This window comes from Scylla paramamosain, chromosome 15, assembly GCF_035594125.1.
Source record: "Scylla paramamosain isolate STU-SP2022 chromosome 15, ASM3559412v1, whole genome shotgun sequence".
In the NCBI taxonomy this organism is placed as follows: Eukaryota; Metazoa; Arthropoda; class Malacostraca; order Decapoda; family Portunidae; genus Scylla; species Scylla paramamosain.
Genome location: NC_087165.1, coordinates 23,711,012 through 23,736,011, shown reverse-complemented (window position 1 = coordinate 23,736,011; position 25,000 = coordinate 23,711,012). Strand labels below are relative to the sequence as shown.

The 25,000-nt window shown below is 46.8% G+C and overlaps 1 protein-coding gene across 1 annotated transcript in view; it reads right to left on the bottom strand.

The window, feature by feature from the left end:
• LOC135107708 (optomotor-blind protein-like) overlaps positions 1-25,000 on the bottom strand; it is a 169,569-nt gene that overhangs the window by 95,646 nt on the left and 48,923 nt on the right. Inside the window, 2 exon segments of the mRNA XM_064017894.1 lie at positions 11,351-11,504; positions 15,482-15,595. Of these exon segments, the coding sequence (XP_063873964.1) occupies positions 11,351-11,504; positions 15,482-15,595 (268 nt within the window).

Sequence of the window (25,000 nt, the reverse complement as noted above, 5' to 3'; positions counted from 1 at the left end):
CCGGAGGGCATTGTGACACTCTCTCTCTCTCTCTCTCTCTCTCTCTCTCTCTCTCTCTCTCTCTCTCTCTCTCTCTCTCTCTCTCTCTCTCTCTCTCTCTCACTCTCTCTCTCTCTCTCTCTCCCTCTCTACTGTGTCCAGTTCCTTCTCCTTCCAGTCTTCAAGCATCACGCCTCAACGCATGTGTACTTTTTCTCCCACCTCTCTCCCTATCCTCTCCCTCATTCCAGCTCTCAAGGGTACTTCACCAACCCCCCTCCCTCTCTCTCTCTCTCTCTCTCTCTCTCTCTCTCTCTCTCTCTCTCTCTCTCTCTCTCTCTCTCTCTCTCTCTCTCTCTTTCCCTATAAATATATCTCACCGTCTAGGCCTTTACGAACCCTGCGCTTCTTAGTCCTCTTAGCCAACCCTCTCATCTAACTCTCTCACTCCTCCCTCCTCCTCTTTTCCCGCCGATCCGCCCCGCTCCCTCCTCCTCCTCCTCCTCCTCACCCTTCTCCTCTTCCTCCTAGTACTCCTCCCAGGCCCTCTTCTTTTCCTCCTCCCACACCATTGTCGTCAGTACGTCGGCTTTAACCTCGGCTGTCACACGTGTAAGAGTGTAAGAATAACGTCATTGTGTTTGTGTGATGTATTCTGGGAAGCTGCCTAACTATGCTGGACCCCGCCGCTGCCGCCGCCCGCACCGCCGTCGCCGCCGCCGTCGTGAGGGTAAAGACGGGAGTGGCAGGCAGGCAGGGGAGAGGCGAAGCGACTTGGGGAGAGGGAGAGGGAGTGGTATGGGAAGAGGGGGGTGGTATGAAGGAAGGGAGGGAGGGAGGGGAGCAAAGAGAAAGAGAGAGAGAGAGAGAGAGAGAGAGAGAGAGAGAGAGAGAGAGAGAGAGAGAGAGAGAGAGAGAGAGAGAGAGAGAGAGCGAGAGGACACGGTCATGCAATGGTCATTTATTTGTGTGTTGTATTTCATTTCCGTGTTTCGTCGCCTTGTTGTTCCTTGTTGTTCCTGTTGTTGTTGTTGTTGTTGTTGTTGTTGTTGTTGTGTGAATAATAATAATGTGTAAATAAAAACTGTAATGATGAAAAAAAAAAGAATAGAAAACAATAACGAAGATAACAATAACAAAAAAAATAAGAAGAAGAAACACATGTATTGTTTATTCAGACTTAAAAAAAAAATAAATAGAAAAAGACAACTGTGTGCAGCGCTTGCGACAATTACCACTACAGTTCTCGATTTCTTTAACACACAACTTACAACAGAGATGCAACAACATATCGATTTTAACACACACACACACACACACACACACACACACACACACACACACAAGCACGTGGAAAGCATTAACACGTGCAAGTCGAGTGTCGAATAGGAACAGAACTTCGCTCGTAATTAAATGCATCTGAGAGAAGTGAAGGGAGAGAAAGAAAGACGAATGGGAGGGAACGGAGAGGAGAGGAAAGAAGGCGCCGGGGGGAGGGGAGAAAGAGGAGATGCATATAGAAGAAGAGGAGGTAAAGGGAGGAAGAAGTGAGGAGGAGAGAAAACATCAAAGGGTACAAAATGAAGGGAAGAAAAAGAAGAGGGGGAGTGAAAGAGAGAAAGAGAAAGGAAGGGGAGGAAGCGGTGGGAGATGGGTGAGGGGAGAGTGGAAGTGGGAAGAACTGTATATGTTTTATTTAAGATGAGAAAAGAGGAAGGGATGTGAGTGGAGAGGAGGAGGTGGAGGAGGGGTAGAAATGGGAGGAGGAAGAGTACAATCTTGACCTGCCCCAAGAGTTAAGTTGCCTCATAGGGAGACAAAAAACGGAGCAGGTGTAGTGGCGTACTGAACTCTTGGGTCGATCAGAGAGGCGGAGAGGAAGAGAGAGAGAAAAAAAAAAGAATGCACAGGACTAGAGTTGTACCGCGGCGTATGGGGACAATTTGTGGCGTGTGTGTAGGACGTGAAGTGTGTGTAAGGTGACTGGAGATGGAGTGGAGTGTGTGAGTGGAGTGTTACTTAAGAAAGAATGTAAGGAAATCAGGGAAGGTGCAAGAAACCATCAATATAAATTCGAAACACTTCTCCCAACAAAAAAAAAAAAAAAAAAAAAAAAAAAAAAAACGAAACTGCATATAGAGATTACATATAGATATGATAAAAAAATGATAAAAAAACGGGAAAAAAATACGGATGAAAATGAATGAGAAACAAAAACACAACTGATGTATGAATGAGACAACAAGCAGCATGGCCCGAGGCACCACGCGGCAGGGGCTGGCTGGCTGGCTGGCTGGTTGGCTGGCGCGTCATTAAGGTACATACACTACTACTACTACTGCTACTGCTACTACTACAGCCCCAGCCACTTCCATCTCTCCCCTCTTCACTCTTTCATTCCCTCTACGTAGCGTCCCTTCCCTACTTATTCGCCACTTCTTGGGACTCCCTTTTGCTTCGTTCATCTGTTTTTTGTTTTTTTTATCTTTGTTACTTTCTTATAAAGGACGTTTCTGTTTGTTTCTTTGATATGTTTACAATTTTTACTGTTTTTTTTTTACTTCATGTCTATACTGTCTCTCTCTTTCTCTCTCTCTCTCTCTCTTAGTCATCTTTACCCGTCTCCTAAACTCCATTTCTCATATCATCAACTTCATACGCCTTTCCTCCCTACACCATCAGTCTATTTTTTTTCCCACCTTTTTTCTCATTACCATATGCATAATCTTATAAATTACCTTACTTTTCTCCATTACCTACTATGCGTTTCCTTTCTTCCTACCACATCTCGCATCTTTCTCTGTTCCTTCCACCTAGCACATCTCTTTCTCATTCTCCCTCTCTCTCTCTCTCTCTCTCTTTCCTCTCAGGCAGTAGTGGCGGTGGCGCAGTGATTAGCATATGCAAGTACCGGACACTGACTACTTATTAAGTCTGTACAGTTTTGTCAAATCACCACCAGCAACTTGGTAAACTTTATATTCACCCACGACTGTGACTTTGTGACGGACTGAGCAGAAGGAGGAGGCGACACACAAGGAAACACAAAGGAAGGAGAGATAGTTAGCGGATAATCCTTTGCGCTTGGGAGAGTTTGTGATAAGGTACATAATTTAATCTATAGAAAAAAAAATATTAGTCTTACAGGAGGTAACGCAAGTCCTACAACATATATGAAGGTAATATTCTAATCGCACTGTACCAATGAAGAAAAAAAATAAGAAAAAAAGTATGCCCATGCTAGCAATACCTAACTTACCTAAAAGACCCTCCCTCCCACACACACACACACACACACACACACACACACACACACACACACACACACACACACACACACACACAAGAGCTTTAAGTAAAAAAAAAAAAAATCCAATTAATGAGCACCCAAACTCTCACTCTCTCCGCGTCCTTTCTCTCCATTACTGAAATCCCTTAACTCTTCCTCCCGATCCCTCTCCAGCTCACTTCTTCCCCGGGACCGTGTAAAGGCAGCAGTAGTAGTAGGAGGAGGAGGAGGAGGGGGAGGGTGGTTCACAAGGACAAGAATCCATCCTGACAAAAACCTCTCCTCAGTAAATGGGTAATTAGGATAGAAAGCGGAAACCGGGAAGAAAATTATATTAGCCAAGCAGGTAACAAAAATGCTGCAGAAACAAGAATCAATAGCGATAATGGAGTGTGGTAGTGGTGGGGGAAGGGACGACAAGGGAGGAGGAAGAGGAGGAGGAGGAGAGAACAGTGGAGAATAGAGGACGGAGGAAAGGAGGGACGGAGGAAAGGAAAGGCATTTAGGACAGAAACGTGGCAGAAAAATTATAGCTACCCCAAATAAGAGGCAAGGAAAACGAAGTGCGGTATTTGTAAACGAGGAAAGTACAGAGAGAGAAAAGGGAATGCGTGACGAAATGGTGAATGAATAATGGAAATAACCCGCCAAAGTGAACGAAAAAGAAAAAAAAATGTGCAACTGGAGGAATGATTTAGTTGAATGAGGTGTGTGGGTGACAAAGGAAGTGGATGACGGTATTAAAGGATAAAAAAAAAATGAAGGAAAAAAGGAGGGAAGGGATGGTGAAGAGAAGGAAGAAAAAGAAGAAGAAAAAGAAAAGAAAAAGAAAAGGGAATTAATACAAGACAAAGATACAGAAACAAGAGAAAAAACCGTGGACAAACGAACACACACACACACACACACACACGCGCTACGTCGATGTAATGAGGATTGACGCTAGAGAGAGAGAGAGAGAGAGAGAGAGAGAGAGAGAGAGAGAGAGAGAGAGAGAGAGAGAGAGAGAGAGAGAGAGAGAAATTTTGTACAGTCCATTGACAATTTGCTGCTCGTCTCATCCTCCCCCCCCATTTCTTCTCACCTCCATTTCTATCTCCCTCACCCCTCCCATCCTTCTGCTCTTTTTCTCTTCCACCTTTCCATCCTTACTCTACTTCTCTCTTTCCCTTATTCTTTCCTTCATTTCATTATTTTTTTTCTCTCTCACCCCCTTTTCACCCTTCTATTCATTTCTCCTTTACCTCTATTCCTTCGTCTTCATCACCATGTGTGTGTGTGTGTGTGTGTGTGTGTGTGTGTGTGTGTGTGTGTGTGTGTGGGGTCTCGCGTTCAATTTCACGGATGCTCAAGAGTCAGTACTCAACCCCCGCCCATTTTACCATTTAATAGCTTCACTGTACGCTCTCTCACACCCGCCATCCTCCTCCTTCTCCTCCTCTACTCCAACTCTCGCTATACGTGTCTTCTATGGAGTATGTGTGTGTGTGTGTGTGTGTGTGTGTGTTTGGGAGACAGAGAGTAGAAAATCTGAGTGTGCACGTTCCCTGTCTATGTGCATATACAGTACTGAGGAGGAGGAGGAGGAGGAGGAGGAGGAGGAGGAGGAGGGGGAGGGGAGGGTACAGGGAGGGGGTAGAGGAAGGAACATAGCAGGTGGTTCCTCATCTCCTCCCACCACCACCACCACCACCACCACCACCACCTGCTCTTCCCCTACAACCCCTCCCCCCTCGGGCCACTTTGCAAGTCTATGAAGGTCGGCTCATACTTCATCAGGCCACGGGAGACTTATCGCCGCTGTGTTTGTGGGCGGGCAGGGACAACCGCCCAGCCGACATGCAACGCCGCCCCTGATAGATTTAGCGTTGCAGGATATATATTCAATGGTGCAGAGGCCCTCTCCTGCCCCGGGCTGCGAGGTGCGTGTGAGCGGCGGTGCGAGGGTCGTGGCTGTGCGTGGTGCGGGGAGGCTGGATAGGGATGGGTGAGGAACGGGGGTGATGGTGGAGGAGGCTCACTGTGGTGCTTGCGAAGACAAGCATTTCATCACCAATGTTTTCTTTCGTCTGTACTTAGCATCACAATCTGGTGTATCTCTCTCTGCCGCTGAATGTTAAATGCTTTGAAATGTTCTGTCGCTTATTCCAACGATTGCGTCATGTTGAGTTGAGTCATGAGTCTGGTTCAAATGCCAATGCTGCGACGGGTGAGTGTCCCCCAGGCTGGAATCCCCGAGACACTCATTCGCCTGACTGCCCGAGTAGTGTTACCAGTGGCCGTCATGTTGCCCCTTACACAAGCTATTATATAAACGTGTATATGTATATGGGGAGAGAATTATGTCATTGTGCAAGTCAATATTGAATTTGAATATTGTGAAAATGAAATTGAACCAAAAAGAATTCATGAGCACTTCTTCATTTACGAGTTATTTTTATTGAGTCAACATATTTTATGGGGAGTATTTACGCCTCGCCTTTGGTGCGGACCAGACACCAAGGCTGAGATACGAGGGTGTGTGAGAGGCGCTGGGAGAGGAGGAGGCAGCAAGGAGGTGTAGGCCCTCCAGCACGCGTGGTCCACCCCCCACCACACACACACAGTCCTCGGGTTAGAGGGGAAGTGTCATCGCGAAAAATGAGTAGCCTGAGGTGTGTCCGGGTTGAATGTTGGGTGTTGCGGGGCACGTCCTGTGTGGCGGCGAGGCGGCAGTGAGCTGCGGGTCACGCCACGTCGCGCTGAGCTGCTGTTGTCGTTGTTGTGGCATTTGGTTATTTAAAAAAATGTCCCGTGAAGTAACTATTCATGTGTTTTATTCACTGATTGAATTAATTTCATCTTCCTTACCTCATCAAAAAATGACCGTGCTTTTTAGTCAAGATTTTGTTCTTGTTATTTTTTTTATTTATTTTTTTTATAATTCTTACTGTACTGATGGTGTAAAGATCCAAGACAGAATTTGTTCCTTTCTCTATCATACGTGACGTAACTCTCTCTCTACGGGTGTACGTAAAAGAAAACTCCTTAATTACTGGAGAATCAAGCGGTGAGAACAATTTTTCTTTCACAGCGAAGACAAGACGAAGGAAAAGCACCAAGACACGGAACCTTTAATAAACCCCTGCCGCAGCCACCCATCCCCAGCCTCCCCGCCCCGAGCCCCTGTAGTAATGGATCTCACCTGAGCACATGTGACGTTTTAGCATGAACACTCGAGACATCCTGAATTTATGCAGGTTGACTGAGTCGAGATGAAGCGCAACCCGGAGGAGAGAGGAAGCGTCGTGACAATGCAGAGGGATGAGGCCTTCAATATTTCTTCGGCGGACTTTGTTTGCGGACGTATCTTAAGGGCGAGGCGGCGTGCAGGCTTGAGTGGGAGGAAGCGATAAGGGTGAAGGCACCGGGCGGCGGCGGCGGCTGCGTTAAGAAAGCGCGCCCGAGCTATGCAGAGTGAAATAATAAGGTTAACAAATTGGCAACGTGGCGGCGAGTCTTGGAGTCCTGGGTTTACCTGGCGGCTGAGTGATCTCAACACGGGTCTTACGAGTAAATCACTTGCTTACTCGTCCCACCCTCCTCTCTCTCTCTCTCTCTCTCTCTCTCTCTCTCTCTCTCTCTGACGTACCTACCTATATATTATCTGACACATCTGTCCATCCATCTTTTTATCACTCATTTGCAACCGAAGATATATGTGACTGGATTTAGTTTCTCTCTCTCTCTCTCTCTCTCTCTCTCTCTCTCTCTCTCTCTGTTCATTTTTGTTAAGGCATTTGCATCTCCACAGCCACCTCCTCCTCCCTCCCTCTCCTCTCTTCCTCCACCATCTCCTCATCCAACTCCACCTTCTCTTCTTTTCCATTTTATATTTATCTTTGGCTGTTTATCTTTCTGACTTTTGCGATACTTGGCTTGCACTATCAATGAGGACACGAACGCACTATCTTTATTAAAATAGCATTCTCTCTCTCTCTCTCTCTCTCTCTCTCTCTCTCTCTCTCTCTCTCTCTCTCTCTCTCTCTCTCTCTCTCTCTCTCTCTCTCTCTCGCGATGCTTCCTTCCCTGCGTCTAACAAGCATGACTGATTTGCATATTAACAACAGACTCGACTCGTTAATGTCCTGCTCTGTTTGGTCCCTCCCTCAGCTCGGGTCACCCTCGCCCGCCCTAAGCACTCACTCACCTCGCCTCCTAATCGCCAAAAAAAGAGAAGACGGACTGACGGAGGTGGGGGTGGCGGGCACGGCAGGGCGGGTTCCAGATAGCGGGGCGGGATGTGTTATCTGATTCTGCCATTAACAAAGGCTAACTCAGGGTTCCGAGACGACCCTCCAGCGCCCTCTCCCTGCAGCCCCGAGGAGGTGATTAGCTCTCCCGAGGCCCTTACTAGTAGCTGATTGGCTGATGGCTTGATGGATCAGCTCCTCACTATGGCCCCTTAATCAACACAGCTGATGATGTTGGTGTGGTGTGGTGTGGTGTGGTGTGGTATGGTGTGGAGTTTTGGTTTGGTTTGGTTTGGTGTAGTGTTGTGTGGTGTGGTGTGGTGTGGTGTGATGTGGTGGTGTGGTGTGGTGTGGTGTGGTGTGGAGTTTTGGTTTGGTTTGGTGTGGTGTAGTGTTGTGTGGTGTGGTGTGGTGTGGTGTGGTGTGATGTGGTGGTGTGGTGTGGTGTGGTGTGGTGTGGTTGTGTTTTTTATGGTTTTAGTATCAATTTGTATCATTGTTAGCATCTTTATTATCAGTCTCTCGCAAATTTCAGTGGACTATAATCACTCTCTCTCTCTCTCTCTCTCTCTCTCTCTCTCTCTCTCTCTCTCTCTCAAATCCTATAAAACATCACCACACCATTCTCTTCCATTCCTCTCTCATCCGCCTCCCCATGCCTGTATCCGCAAGTCCCTCACCCCCTCTACCGCTGACTCTCCCGCGGCATCCTCACTGACCCCCACGCTCCTCATCTTCATCCTCCTCCCTCTCGTTCTCTCCCACAGTCTTGGACCGCCGCTGCCCTCCCCCTCCCCCATCCATTACCATTCATAAGGAGGGAAATACAAATGGCTACAGCAATACCATTACCGCCAACAAAGGCCTGGGCAAGGGCATCATTACGCGGCATTAGCGGGTGCGGGCGGGCGCGGCGGACCCGTGTAGGGACAAGCGGCCGCTCAACGGAGGACCTGAGGGACACGACCCACAACAATGGGCGACGAGGTGTGGGCGGCGGCACACAGCTCGTCCCATCCCGCCCCGCTCCGTGGTGAGTGTGTTCCCGCCGTGCGCCACCTCGCCGGGATTTAATAAGTGTAAGTGACGCCTCAGCAAGCAGTGTGGGAGCTGGCGAGGGAATTGAACTGTTGTTTACTTTTTACTGTGTTATATTTCTTACTGGGTAAAAAGTTTAATATCTTTTGAATAATTCTGATGATTTTATGTACTGACTATAGGGAGAACAATATCAGTGAGAGCTTGTTCGCAAGGAAGCGCGTGAGAGAGCGCACCCACACACACACACACACACACACACACACACACACACACACACACACACACTGCCGCGTCCTTCCTCCTCTCAGTCATAATCACTCTCGGTACGCGGGTCATTTCTACAGTCTGCTTTCATTTCCAGCGCATGAGTGACTTACCGCATGAGAAATGCTTGATTACTTAATGATAAAAAGAATAATTCACAACACTCCTAACGATACACTTCACTTTGAGTTTAGGAGACATTTAGTACCTTAGTCAAGAATTATAGAATCACTGATACCCAAAATGTTTCACGATGTTTTCAGAACTTTCCCCAGAGATCGTTCAGTATCATGCGCACATTTTTGCATGACGTCGTATCAGCGCCATGACGGCCCCTCCACCCCGCCCCTCGCCTGGCGTCACGGAATGCGGTGATTGGCCCCGCTGACGGCCGTGATGCTTATCGGGGCGGTGATTGGCTGGTATCAAGGTGTTCCCTGATCGCTGCGTCAGGGCGGCGGGAAGCAGGTCCTCGGGCCGTGATGGATGACTTGCGGAGGAGAGGACGCGGCATTACAACACCTCAGGCCACGTCACCCTAGGCAGTTTGGGAACACCCCACTACTCTGCTGCTGGTGGCGGCGACAACGACAACGCTGACGACAACAACAATAACTACCACTATGCTACCACCACCACTACTACTACTACTACTGCTACTACTACTACTACTAAACCCATACAGCCCTTTCTCTACCTACTATTACTACCACCACAACCACTACCACCATACGTATAGTGGGTACGGATGATCTGTCACGGAAGCACACCAAGCCTCTTCAAACGTGTACTCGTAGCCACACAAAGGCCAGGTAACATCAGGAATAATGTGTGAACTGCCATTGGAAAATAAACAAACACATCTGCATGGTTTTCTCACTTATTATCTTTTCGTGGCAAATTTTAACGAAATCCTTGATAGTGAGTTTTTTTTTTTTTCTACACATTTCTCGCTTGCTTGAATTAATAAAGTAGACGGATTTAAAGCAAGAAAAGAGGAACATGGAGTTAAAAGTTTTGGTTTGATTTCTTCTCCAAGTCTTGAAAGTCCCACAGATGCTGTCGGCACCAAAAAACAGTCAATACTTTCAAACATTAATCAGGTAAATATTTTAGTCAGTAACCAAAAATATCCCTTCCAGCGCCACTGTTTTCTTTCTTTTTTTTTTTTTTTTACTTCTGCGTATTATTATATTCTCGTCAGATAAAATAAAAACTTCCTGAACTAATGTTTATATTAACCTATGCTATATTTTAATCCTTCTTCCTAACATTACTACTACTACTACTACTACTACTACCACTACCACTAATAATAATTCTTCTTCAACTACTACATACTATACAATTCCTGCTACTACCACTACTACTCCCATTACCACTGCCATCACCATCACCATCACCACCGATAGTGTCCAATTATATGCTAACACGTAAACTCGAAATACCAATCATGAAAAATTCGCGGAATATTTGAGCACGAGCCGTGGGTCCGCACAGGTGCCCAGGACGGGGAGACAAGGGGAGACGAGGGGGTAGGGAGCGGAGGGGAGATGACGCGCCCTATCAACTAGTTAAAGCATCATCGGACTGAGGGAGAATACACCCCCACCACCACCACCATCACCACCACCACCACCACCATCGCCGCCATGTTCCCCAGGCTCGCTTTGTAATAATAAAGCGATAAACCGCAACGAGGAGCCCCGCGCAGAGGCTTAGCGATAAAGCACCAAGATAAACTATGCCAGACAGGTTTTATGCCCTCTCCCCAAATACGAGTTTATCGCCCGTGTTTGTTTTGGTCTGATGTATAAAACCAAGGCGACGGTTTATGCCACGGCGGCCAGGCAGGTCATGTTAAGGTCAGCGGGTACCGGCGGGTGGCGGGGCGGGGAGGCGGCTCTGGGCTGAGTGACCCGTGACCGTGACCGTGCCATTAGGATGCGTAGTGTAAGGTTAGTGGGGGTTTACTGTTGTTATTATTATTATTATTATTATTATTATTATTATTATTATTATTATTATCATCATCATCACCATCGTCATCGTCATCATCATCATCATCAATGCCACTGTGACTATCAGTATTACATTTCTACTTTTCCCTCTTAGTATTGATGTTATTATGATGACTGCCAGCATCGACGTCACTCACAAGAATGCATCATGTCAGATAACATTTCCAGGTCCTTACACACCACACAACAGACAAGCATGAGACATCCCTTCACACAGAGTTAAAGTATAATATTCTAAGGCACAAAATAGATAAAAAGTAATTTGAGACTCAACCAAGATGACCTCGCCGTCACCAGCTCGCGGTGCCGGCACAGCGTGTTCTTAGCCATAAACAGCTTTCCCGTATAGACGATTTTCTTCGAGACAACCACAGACCGCTAGACCCTCGGGCATTGCATAACATAAATATAAAGATTTAATCTAAGGCATACAATGGGAATCAGACAAACTGCTATCAAGTTCTTTTGGTGATAACACGAGACATGTTGCCTATAACATGGCGAAACAGAAGCTCAATACTTACGAAGCCGTGTTTGTCGGTGATGTTGTTGGTGAGTTTTAGCTTGTGGAATGAGACCACCTTCTGCATCCACTGTTCCCCCGTGGCTGGACTGTCAGGGTGGATATACATTCTCTTGGGCATTTCCGGGTCCGCCTTACCGGCTACCATCCACCTGCTGCAGGGAGAGGAGGGCGGTGAGGCGGGCTGGGGCGGCTGGAGGCGGGGTGGGGAGGCGAGGCCTTCAGCACATCCTCGCTAAAGCAATGCTGACTCAAAACTCATTTTGGAAACTGAATGGGATTTTTTACACAGACTACAGGCTGAAGTGACGTTATCATGTAAAGAAGGGATGTTTCCCCAATGATTATGTAAATTTTCCTTGACCCTCAAAATAATTTTATAAAGATCATAGCAATTCCCGTAGGAAAGCAACAGTGAATGGCCATGAGGCAGCGAGCAGCACGCCCTGCTGGGCCTTCACGGGCTGATGTGTTGGTGCGATGAAGCGAGACATGACAGGGACAGCAGAGACAGCAGGGCAGCCAGTGGGACATGGCGCACGAGGAGGTAAGGGTGCTGTAGCGAGGATGTGCTTCAGTCTCTGTGACGGATGCTGATCACGCCCACAGGCTGTGGCTCCCACACCTCACGCTCCTTTATTATCAGGCACGGTATATATTCAGGCTGAATTTTACTGACTTTTACACTAGTATATATATATATATATATATATATATATATATATATATATATATATATATATATATATATATATATATATATATATATATATATATATATATATATATATATAAAACCTTACGTTTAATATTCTACTCAGAATTTTAGTTTCAGATCAAAAAGAAAATTAAAGATCAAAATTATATATCATGATAGAATCTTGGTATTTCAAGCATGGTGACAACAAATACTGTGAGAAAGAAAAGCAAAATAATTGAATACTCAGATGAAGAGGTGAGTCTGGCATACGGAGGGAGGGAGGGAGGGAGTAAGGGAGGGAGGGAGGGAGGGTCACGGGCCCACGTGACGGAGAAAAAGAGTGTGTGGGGCCAGGAGGGGGCAGCGCACTAACTACCACTACACTACTCCGGAAGGGGACGAGACAGGTGAGGGGCAAGGCGGCAGGTGCACGTGAAGGGAAGACGAAGAGGTAGATGTGGGTAAAAAAAAAAAAAAGATGCGACGATAAGAAAAAAAGGGAGTGAAGAAAACATATGCAGGGATAAAATGGATGACTCGGAGGGTAACGAGTCTTGCGTCATGAAGGCTGGCGAGTCATTACGGCGTCGTAATGACAAGCATATTAATTATGGAAAATCAGGATAAGTCGTCAAGGAATTATATGAGCTGAGTCTATGGAGGTTAGGAGAGCCATTATGGAAGAGGCAGGTCCTGCAGTAAGTCAATGATAAGTAGCGAATGATGGTAATGGTACAGAGAGTTCGCCAGTGAAGCAAGAGAGCCAGTAGGGTAGCGAGTCTATAGAAAGAACATGCAAACTTGAGTCACTGGTTGGGTGAGTCATCGAGATGAGGTAGGTGATGTAAGTAAGATTGGGTCTGGTGAGTCAGGAAGGTAAACAGGTGAACCGTCAAATAAAACACGAAGCTCATGCGTAGAAATAGACCTTGGAAGGAAAAGTAATTAATATTCAATAAGACTGGATGGAACTAAGAGAGGAAGATGAAGTGATAAGGAGGAGGAGGAGGAGGAGGAGGATTAGGAGAAAGCCATGCAGGTGAGTCTCTAGGTGAGGCTGGCCAAAGGGCATCTCGCAGCAGGAGTGACGCAGAGTCGCTAAGGATAGAGTGTGTGAGGCACGTGGTAGCAGGACGATTCGCTAGGTGGGTGGGAGGGAACGTCTCCGCCATTCTGGCAGCGGTGTTAGGCCTGGGCGGCCGCTAACTTATTCAGCGGGTGGGGAAGGGCTGGTGAATATTCTGCAGCTTTCCTGGTAGATCTTTTGTGAAGCTAAGCGGTGGCTTGTAACTTTCTGCATCAGTGATCAGCCTCCTTTATTCTCGGGATCTTTTTTTAATCTCAGTGAAGGCATGCGAACCTTCTGCAGCCTTAAACACGACATGGTTGGTTACAGCTTTTTGCGCCTCGAGGAAGTACAGATGTTGCGTCAATTTCTTTTACGCATTTTCGTTAATGAATAGTTGCCTTGATTCCTCCGAACGGTGTCGGATATTGTAGTTCCATGTTTAAAACAAATCGCATATTTATACCTTAACACACTTTATAAAACTTCGCAAGTAAGGAATGCCTTCTTGCCTATTTTATAATGTGAGGAAGACGAGTAAAAAAATTGCAGTTACTTTCATATTTACGAGAAGAGAGAAAGGGGGAGGGGAGAGGAGGATGGGACTCGGGCGAGGGAGGGGGAGCTACTGCCGAAAGGAGACAAAGCAAAACGGCTCATCATTACTATTTCGTCTAACACGCCGCGATATCCGCGGGTAAAAAAAAAACTTAATCTTGTGGAGAGGGAAGGAGGAAAAATGGAGGGGGAGGGGGAGAGGGAGGGAAAGGGGAGGGTCTGAGTGCAAGGGGGAATGACGGAGCATCGCACGTCTCCCTTCAGTGTGAGCCTTCAAAACAAAACCACTGGTGCCTCAGCGTGAACGTGGAAGGTTACGGCATCGAGACACGGCCGAGGTGAGGACCTGATCAGACTGTGCAGGTGGATGAAAAAAAGGGAAGGTAGGGTAGTGGCAGTGACTAAGTGAGGGGGGAGGGGCTGGGACAAAGGCAGCAAAAAACAGTGAAGAAAGGAGGGAGTGAGGGGACAGGGTACTGTTACAAGATCAAAAAGATCATTCTACTCTACTAACAGTACCGTCACAAGTGTTGGAATGACGTGGCTGAGGGAGGAGGAGGAGGAGGAGGAGGAGGAGGAGGGGAGTGCGGCACCGCGTGTGCATATACTCGAAGGGGCGGGGAGTGGGATCCAAACAACCACTTTATTAGGGCCGTAGATAATGACAGCAGTATGTACAGGTGAGCAATGCGGGTTCTGATCTCTTTTAACATGGCAGAAACTATACACAAGGCGACTCATCTATGAGGAATTCTATGAGATATCGGGAGTAGGGAGTGTCTGAGAGAGCCACCGGGACACGTCTGGCTGAGCTATGAGGCTCGTTGTGTGGAGGGGAGGCGGGGTGGTATCTTTTGCTATCACAATACCTGTTATGGAACTTATAGCGGCAATCATCGGCTGCTACGATGTCCATAAGTAAGATGTATTTGGCTTTTTTGTCAAGCCCAGAGACCCGAACTTTGTAGGCAGGAAACATACGTCTGCAAGAATAACAACAAGGCTTTTGATAGAGTAAATAGTGACAGAAATCATAAAAAAAATCAGGGAGGGAGGAGGTGGGGGTTGAAACACGAGGGGGTTAGCGAAGCGTGGTGGTGGTGGAGGAGGTGGAGGCAGTGGTGGTGGTGGTGGTGGTGGTGGAGGGAGAAACGAAGGGACACACAGAGAACCAGAGCAGCCAGCACCTAGAGAAAAATAAATAAATGAATAAAAATATGCAAAGAAACACGAGAAGCCTTGCGCAGGAGGAACAGGAAGCTGAAGATGCCACACCGAAGGCAGGCGCAACCAGGCGTGTGTGTGTGTGTGTGTGTGTGTGTGAGTGTGTGTGTGTGTGTGTGTGTGTGTGTGTGTGTGTGTGTGTGTGTGTGTGTGTATGGACGTATGTAGTACGTTCATGCGTGTGTGAACATGTGTGTGTACGAGTGTGTAGAAATGAGAAGGGAAAATAAAAGAAAAGAATAACCAAAGCCATGAAGAAAGACGCCTAAGAAAAGCAGGTGACGAAGAGGAAGAAAGAAAAAAAGCAAGAAAAACGCCAGAGAAAAAAGAGAGAAATCATAGACAGAAACAAAATAAATAAAGAAAGAAGAAAAAACATAGATTCACATATAAAAAGATAGACGGAAAATATGATACCGATGCAGAGAGAGGAAAAAAAAATATAGAAAGAGAAAAATTCAGAATTAGAAAGGGGAGTAGAAAAAAAAAGGCAGAGAGAGAGAGAGAGAGAGAGAGAGAGAGAGAGAGAAAAGAAGTTGCTGTTGGTGTCACTGGAACCAAGGGAGGGGAAGTGTGTTGGATACCTGTTGTGGAACTTATATCTACAGTCATCAGCCGCCACGATGTCAAGCAGCAGGATGTACTTCGCCTTCGGGTCCAGTCCGGATACTCTAAATTTCACCTGAGGAAACATTTGCCTGCAAGAAAAGAAGACAAACTTTTTTTCTCTCTCTCCTCCTAAAATAAGAGGAATACAAATAAGGTGCAGGTAGGAGGTAGAAGAGGGAAAGGTCCGGATGGGAATATTACAGTAGACAGGTAGCTGAGGAGGAGTTGGTGAGGAGGGAAGAAGTTGAGTGAAATAGATAGATGGAGGAGGAGGAGGAGGAGGAGGAAGTGAAGATAATGGTTGATAAGGTGGAGGTGTTTAGAGAAGGTGGACGGAAGGTAAGGAGAATAAATAGCTGGAGAAAGAGAGAAAAAAAGACACGAAAATTGTAAGAAAAAAGGAAATCGTGGAAAACGGGATCATGGAGGAGAAGGAGGAGGAGGAAGACAGCGAGGAACAAGAGAAAGAGACGGAAAAGAGAAGGGAGGAAACCATGTAAGAGAGAGAAAGAGACGGAAAAAAAGAAAAAAAAACAGTGACAAAAGGGACAAGTTCGCTGTACTGGATGAGAGAGAAAAAAAAAAAAAATGGAAAAAAGGGAGTGAATGGAAGAAGGCCGATGAGGAGGGAGGAGGGAGGAGGGAGGTAGCGAGGGGCGGAGGGCGAGGCAGCAGGAGGTGGCAAGGGAGAGAGGCGTCATTAACAACAAATAAGACACAGGTAGAAAAAGGTATATAACTAGGCCTCGTGGGACACACCTCAGACCTGGATGGCTCTTTTCCCTAAGCCCCGCCGCCTGTAGCTCGTGGCCGGAGGAACACACACACACACACACACACACACGACACAGGTGGTAATGGTCCAGGCGGGGCTTAGAAGGCCATATTAATCCCACTTTTGTCATTATTTGCGAACATAAGATTAGAAAACTTGACTTAATTTTAAACTGAAGACATGCACATATGATGATCAAGCTGTTAACCCTCTGACTACCATTATTTCCCTTTTAAAATTGTTACTGAAGTGTTGTGGTGCAAGTTTGGAGCATCATTTCAAAAGACACCCCTGACAATAAAAGTAGTGATGGAGTTCAAATGGTTTAATTCTTAATGTTTTATTTTTGCTAGGGTTTACTAAAATTAGGTAATATTTGTCTGACTCTCATTAGCAGTCGGAGGGTTAAGTGTGGATGGCGGGGCAATTAGCTGAGTAGTTCGTATGATTAAGTGAAATTTTATCTTTATTTATTGGAAGAATACTTAACCTCTTCACTGCTACACGATTCTTTCCAAACCACTTACATATTTTTGACACTACAGCAACTACGAGTACAGTTTATGAAGGTCTGTAGACTAAAAAGAAGGACAATTAATCATATTTTCTTTCTTTGTGTGTGTCTAAGCATGTACTCATTTTTCAACAGTGCTCTGTATGTTAACAAAAGACGCCCGTAGCAGAGAAAGGGTTAATACAAAACATTCAACAAGTCGAAGGGTATTGGATGAAGGTCACGTGAGCCGCTGACAGTCATCCACCCATCAGTCCGTCCATCCACACTATATTTATATCCTTAAGAATATATAAATTTCTTAAGTAAACATCTGAATCAAGTAATGGTGCTATATGGGTTTGCTGAAGAATAGAGGCAAGTGTCTTAAAAGTAGAAACCCTGATGGTATTCTTAGAGGGCCGCACATGGCTGCCCGGCCCATGCACTGCCTTCCTCAGGGGCTGCCTGGCTGCCTGTACATGACCATCGCTTCTAGCAGAATGTACGCTTACCTTTCCCACTACTACTACTACTACTACTACTACTACTACTACTACTACTACTACTACTGCTACTTCTTGTTTTAATATTACTAATACTATTATACTATTAATAATATTGCTATTTGAAGTTTTATAATAATCAGGCACGAGATCCTCTTTTATGCATGTTTCAATGTAGGTGACAGCTAGTTTAACAGCGATTATTTTCTCCTGGACAAAAAAAGCATAACCTCATGAAGTAAACTATCTATATCGAACTAGTTAGTACTTTCAATTAAATAATAACAATAATAATAACATTCGTACCTATATATCACCAAGACAAAACGCTCTTTTACTTTTCAACGTTGGAGAAGATCAAAGAGCACAATAAATAAATATATAAATAAATAAATAACCCAACTTAATTGCCGCTGCCGAAAAGGTTAATTAGAAAAAAAAAAAAAGTTTCAAACAGGCTGGGCAAACTTGTTACCGAGGTGTCTTGATGTTCTCCATGATTATAACAGGCTTAACGACTCCCATACGAAGCTAATAGACACTCTGGTGACTGATAAGCCACGTGATGTTACAAGGCAATACTGAACGAGTGACTAAATCCGGTATAGAGTCGATGTTTCTTCCTCCCTCAGGCGACCCCAACCCCTCCCTCCCTCGCGGGCCGGGATGCTAATGAGCGGGCGGGTAGTTAAGGCTCCGGTGCGTCTATCAGCAGTATAATCTATCACGCTGCTCTATCTTACCTCCCCCTCCCACGGAACGGACACCAGTAACAATCCCCTGGCGCAGATTCACTTTATGTTAATAACTGGAATTATGGCGTCATTCTCTCCCTCCCTCTCTCCCTCTCTCTCTCTCTCTCTCTCTCTCTCTCTCTCTCTCTCAAGCCAGGGGCGGACAGAAGGATATTATTATGGAAATTTATACAATGAAAAAGCAAAGCGACAATAACAAGTCGACGGTACAAAAAGGACAGATTGGATAATAGATACTGTACATAAGTAGACACAAATGGAGATACATGTTGATACACACACACACACACACACACACACACACACACACACACACACACACACACACACACACACCTATCACACTTCCATCTCACCCCTTTTCTCTTCTCTTCCTCCCCATCCCCTCCCATCCCATCTCTTAAACTCTCCTCTCCTATCCTGTGCCCCTACATGTTCCTCCGTCTATCTCTTTCTACCCCCCCTCCCCCTCTCTCTCTCTCTCTCTCTCTCTCTCTCTCTCTCTCTCTCTCTCTCTCTCTCTCTCTCTCTCTCTCTCTCTCTCTCTCTCTCTCTATTCCACCTTCCCTATCGGCCATCCCACCCAACCCTGACCTCCTCTCCTGTTCCCTTGCCCACCCAGCACCTTACCCACTGCTCCTCCTCTTTCTCCTCCTCCTCCTCTTCTTCCCTCGCTCCTGCCATCCCACTGCCCACCGGCCCGTACCTGGTCACCAAATTATACCTTTCTGACTTGTGAAAAAAATACAAAACACACAAAGCCCCATTCCCTGCCTGCCTCTCCGCCTCGCCTGCACATCCATCACCCACACACCTCCCGCCCGCCGCCAGCCGCCCGCCCCGCCCCGCCCACGGCACACCTTGAGAAATGGGTTCAGGTCTTCCGTAATTAAATCGACAAAACAAACACAGGTCAGGAATGGTGAGGCTAATAGAGAAGCTTATCTTCCCGAGCATCAATGAGGTCTGGTGATGAGGTGTGTGTGTGTGTGTGTGTGTGTGTGTGTGTGTGTGTGTGTGTGTGTGTGTGTGTGTGTGTGTGTGTGTGTGTACCTACTTATCTTTATACCTTGGCCTGTGTGCATACGGGTTCTCTTTATGTGAATGTGGCAGTAATTACGAACCAGAGTAAGTTTCAATGAATATTTGCGCATTTCTGAATAGCAACCTGGCTGGAGCCGATATTCACTCGTCTGATAGGAGTGGCCGGCAATTCAGATACGTGTGTGTGTGTGTGTGTGTGTGTGTGTGTGTGTGTGTGTATGTGTGTGTGTGTGTAATCCTAATTCACACCCCAACACCCTCCTGACGCCTGACGCCCGTGTGTACCTACCTGAGCGGTGATTAAAATCGAGAGCGCACACCTAAAATCGCAGGTAAATACTTGAGGCTTGACTCATTCCCCACAGCCAACACCAGCATGCGAGAGGAAGGAAATATTTCTTTTTCCACTTTTCTCCTCCTCCTCCTCCTCCTCCTCCTCCATCTTTCCCACTACTGCAGGTCTTTCCAATTCGCAACTCATTTATTTATTTATCATTTATTTTTTCATGAGTAAGTACAGTTTTTTTTTTCCCTGTCTGTTTGTATGTGTGTTCATTTTCCTCCTTCCTATCTCATCTGTTTCCCATTTGTGCTACATAGTTCTCTCTCTCTTTCTCAATTAAGTAACAAATTAATTAGAAACCATAAACTAGCCAATCCCACCTACCCACCTACACACACACACACACACACACACACACACACACACACACACACACACACACACACACACACACACACACACACACACACACACACACATACAAACACACAGACACATACACACACGCGTGCAACACCCTCACATCAACGCGCCGCACCCCCCCCCATCAAGGGCACTGTGGGGGGCCTGGCGGTGGTCGCTAGTGCTGGAGGCTGTGGGTGGATTGCCTTCGATCTTATCATTGCCCACGGCGAGGAAGGGACCGGACGGACACACACACACACACACACACACACACAGTCATCTCTCTGCATTCGCGTCCTTCCTCCTTCTCCCTTCATTCCTTTTCCGTACAGGTGGAGGAAAGGCCCCAGGTAACACTATCACTGCGGCCATTACCTTAAGACACCTGGCTGGAAACACCTGGCGGCTGGAAACCTGGAAACCTTTGCTAATGAGAGATGGATAGGGAGGAAAATGGATGGTGAGAGAGAGAGAGAGAGAGAGAGAGAGAGAGAGAGAGAGAGAGAGAGAGAGAGAGAGAGAGAGAGAGAGAGAGAGAGAGAGAGAGAGAGAGAGGAAGGTATTAGAGAAAGCTGGAAAGCCTCTACAACTTCAAACGCTTCGACACCTCGTTAGTTGCTGCTCACATTTCTCTCTCTCTCTCTCTCTCTCTCTCTCTCTCTCTCTCTCTCTCTCTCTCTCTCTCTCTCTCTCTCTCTCTCTCTCTCTGCTTCTATTTTCCTTCCTCTTTAAACACTACTAGTATTATTCTTCCTCCTTCTACAACAATAACAACAACAACAACCACTACTACTACTACTACTACTATTACTACTACTACTAAAACTACTACTACTACTACAATTTCCTGTGCTTAGAAATGCACCAACAACCTTCATGTTGCCCCCCCCCCTTTTCTCTCTCTCTGGTATCTCCTTGTTTAGTCTTGATTCTCATTTTTCAACCCTACCTCCCTTCAACTCCTCCTTCTCACTCTCTCTCACTTCCTCCTCCCGCGTGTAAGATGTAGTACACCCCATAATTCCTCCCCATTCCATCAAAGTCATCCTCCCTGACGGACACTCTCCCCTTGTGGCTTTCGTCCTCCCATTTCTGATTGCCTTCCCACTCTCTCTCTCTCTCTCTCTCTCTCTCTCTCTCTCTCTCTCTCTCTCTCTCTCTCTCTCTCTCTCTCTCTCAGTAACAACATAATCGAGAGGTTTCTATAAACGGCGGCACCTTCTTCCTTTCTCCCAGCCAGCCAAATAATTAGTCCAGAGGGGAAGTGAGGCGGGACCAGGTGAGGCTAGGTGAAGGTAAGAAGGAAGGAGAAGTAAGGATATTTGGGAGAAGAAAAAGTGGAGAGTAGGAGGAGAGATCGGGAAGGGAAGGCAACTCTGTGTGTCATCATCATCATCATCTACTTTCTGAGGTTAGTTTATCTGAATTTCTTGGTATATGATTCTGTTTTTTTTTTTTGCGCGTGTTTTATTTTTACTAGTCTATTTTTTTTATTTGTTTATTATTTTTCGGGGGGTATCCGAAAATATAGTATGTTGTTTTGTTTATCTTATTTTTTTTTTCATTTCGTCATTTAAAGGAGAGAGATTAAATGTGTGTGTGTGTGTGTGTGTGTGTGTGTGTGTGTGTGTGTGTGTGTGTGTGTGTGTGTGTGTGTGTGTGTGTGTGTGTGTGTGTACATATATGGCTACTTCTTTTTCGTGCCAACTTTTCACTCACGCGTAGAGTTTTATGAGTGTATACAAACAGACAGCCTCAGAATGCTAGTACAAACAAACACTTACACACACACACACACACACACACACACACACACACACACACACACATTTCCGGTACAACTCTAAATATATTTTACTGTGAATAAATCTGAGTGTGTGTGTGTGTGTGTGTGTGTGTGTGTGTGTGTGTGTGTGTGTGTGTGTGTGTGTGTGTGTGTGTGTGTGTGTGTTTGTGCGCGGGAGAGCTGGCAGACTGATGGGCGGGCGGGCGGGCGGGCGGGCGGCGGGCTGGCTGGCTGGCTGGAGGGCGGGGAGGATGAAGGACAGCCAAGTAAGGGTGAGGGTGGTTACTGGCGGGTCTTGATAAGCCTCTGAAGTTGGTAAATAGTGTCGAGTAAACGTAAAATGGTGATGTTTATCCAGCAAAGGTCAGGCGGCGGAGGGGAGGCGGGGCGAGGGGAGTGAGGCGAGAAGGAAAGTAAAGGGAGGAAGGGGAGAGACATGGAAGAAGGGAGGAGCTCAGGTACCGGGGAAGCTCAGGTGTTGAGTGGCAAGCTCAAAGTTTCCACCTGCAGTTGCCTGTGCCCTTCCTTCTCGAGTCTTTTTTCCTCCTCCTCCTCCTCCTCTTCTCCCTTCTCTTTATCGCATTCCTCTTTGGTTGGCTATGTTTGTATGGCTGTTTCTGTCTATGTCTCCTGTTTCTATGGGTGCATATGTGTATATTCTTGTCTATCTGCCTGTCTGTCTATCTGGATGTATGTATGTATGTATGTATGTATCTCTCTCTCTCTCTCTCTCTCTCTCTCTCTCTCTCTCTCTCTCTCTCTCTCTCTCTCTCTCTCTCTCTCTCTGTGTGTGTGTGTGTGTGTGTGTGTGTGTGTGTGTGTGTGTGTGTGTGTGTGTGTGTGTGTGTGTCGTGTATCTAAGCACAACGTTTCCACACCACAAAACAACAGTGAAGGCAAAGGTTGGGCGGATCATCATGTGCATAATAGTACAGTATTCATAAGAAACAAGATATACTTTTGATACGAAAAGTAAATTGCATGTTTATACCCACTAATCCCGAGGCTCGCCGCAAAACATAGAGGAAGGAATAACTCGCCATGAGGGGAGGGCGTCGCCGCGGCATTCAGACCTACCACTGATTCATTGCCATCCCAGAGTGAGTGGAGTATGGCATCTTAGGTCATTGAAGGATATTTACTCACCACTCTCTCGAAATAGTGAACCGCTGCAGCCTCTGAGTTTTCAATAGATACTACTCCTGTCTCCCATTTCACGCAGTTCTCTTCTTCTAAGTACACAGTCTCGGCCAAAAGTCTATTAACGTGATGTTGTCTCTTCCACCATCTTATAATATATTCCCCCGAAAAATGCAAGACCTTTGACATGCTACGAGTGACATTCAATTCCACCATCTTAAACTTTTTCCCCAAATTTTAAGTCCTCTAACCTCCTTACAGTCTCCTTAAGAAAAACAAAATGCTGGATTCTAAAAAGGATTAGTGAGGTTAGCATCGAAGAAGGACAAAAAGAAAAAAAAAAGAACAGCGGCAAGGCAAGTCACTAGATTTCTGACCACGACTTTAGATCAAAACACTCGCACTCCTCCTAGGTCATGCAAGCGTAATGGGATGTCTCAGCTGTTTTCATCTGCCGGTGTCATGCCTGTCTCGCTGCAAGCCTCCAATGAATGAATGGCTGTGTGAGGTGGGGAAGAAACATGACTAACAACACAAACGCAATAGTACTTGATGTTCACATTTACTAAAACCGTGTGTATGTGTGCGTGTACAAGCATACTCTCTCTCTCTCATCACATCGCCTCCTCGTCACACTGAGGCTGAGGTAGGTCACGTTACACCCTCAAAGTTCCCACTCGCTCCCCACCCCCGCTCTTTCACGACCCGGTAGATGCTCATTAGGAAAAAACAATGCAGACAAAAATAAATATAATAATTAGCCGATATCTGTAACTGAGGGGGGGAGGGAAAGAGGAGAGGAGGAGGAGGAGGAGTAGGAGAAGGGGGGGGGCGGCAGCAGGAAAGAGAGACAGAGGGGTGGAGGAGGGCAAGGAGAGGAGGGGTACGCTCCAACAGCTGCACTCCGTCAGGGCGCTGCATCCCAACCGCTGCCCCCGACACACTGCTCCTCCCCGACCACGTACCCTTTACCCCACCTGGTCCCCCGCCTTCCCGATTACAGGTGAGTGGGTTAATGCACGTCAGGTGAGGGAGGGCCAGCGCGAGGGAGGTCGGGAGACGCTAACAAGACGGCAATTAGTGGTGAAGGGCGGGTCGCCGGTGACGGATTCGGACAACTGATCGACAATCCTCAGCTAAATTAACGGCCATTGTCTTTACTGGACGGCCGGTGGGGGGAGGGTGAAGGGAGAGAGGGACGGGGAGGGAGGGACGGCTGGGGGTGTGGAGAAGGGGAGAGGAGGGAGGAGAGGGGAAGGGAAGGAAGAAGCGGGAGAGTAGAGAGAGAGAGAGAGGAGAGAGAGAAGAGAGAGAGAGAGAGAGAGAGAGAGGAGAGAGAGAGAGAGGAGAGAGATGAGAGAGAGAGAGAGAGAGAGAGAGAGATGAGTGTTGTTGGTTTGAGGAGGAAAAATCGGAACTGCCAGAGAGAGAGAGAGAGAGAGAGAGAGAGAGAGAGAGAGAGAGAGAGAGAGAGAGAGAGAGAGAGAGAGAGAGAGAATATAAACACGGGGGAAGAAATGAGAATTTAATAGGTACAAGAACACCAAAATGCAACACGGTGCCGGGGCCCGCCTCACCACCATCCTTTTCATCTCATCGTGTAACACATGATACGCGTCCCACCCCCACGCTGTAGTACATGACAGCCTGGGGAGGAGGAGGAGGAGGAGGAGGAGGAGGAGGAGGAGGAGGAGGAGGGCTCGTGGCTGAGGCAGGGGCGGAGGAGACTCAAGGGGCGGGAGGTCTAGCAGTGTTAAGGGACGGGGGGAGCGGCGGGAGGGAGAGGTATTGGGGGGGGGGACGTTGCACTGTCAAGGTTTATGGACAAGAAATTATGCAAAAACTTGCCTGTTTTCCACGAGCAACATCAGGTTTTATACTTGCTTCACACACACACACACACACACACACACAGAGAGAGAGAGAGAGAGAGAGAGAGAGAGAGAGAGAGAGAGAGAGAGAGAGAGAGAGAGAGAGAGAGAGAGAGAGAGAGAGAGCAATAATACACAAACCACAACATCACATAAATAGAGTTCCTACACGCTGTCGAGGCCATCCAGAAAACACACAACGTTTTTACTCTGTCCAGCGCCGCGCCGCACCACGCTAACATTTTTGCTCTCCCAACACAGAGATACTTTGAAGTTGTTTTTTTTTTCTTCCCTCGGAGGCAATGAAACTCTGAGAAGCCGTCCCTCTCAAAACTCGTCCTCTTACTCCTCATCTTCCTCTGTCTGTGACACATTAGTACAACACGCACACACACACACACACACACACACACACACACACACACACACACACACA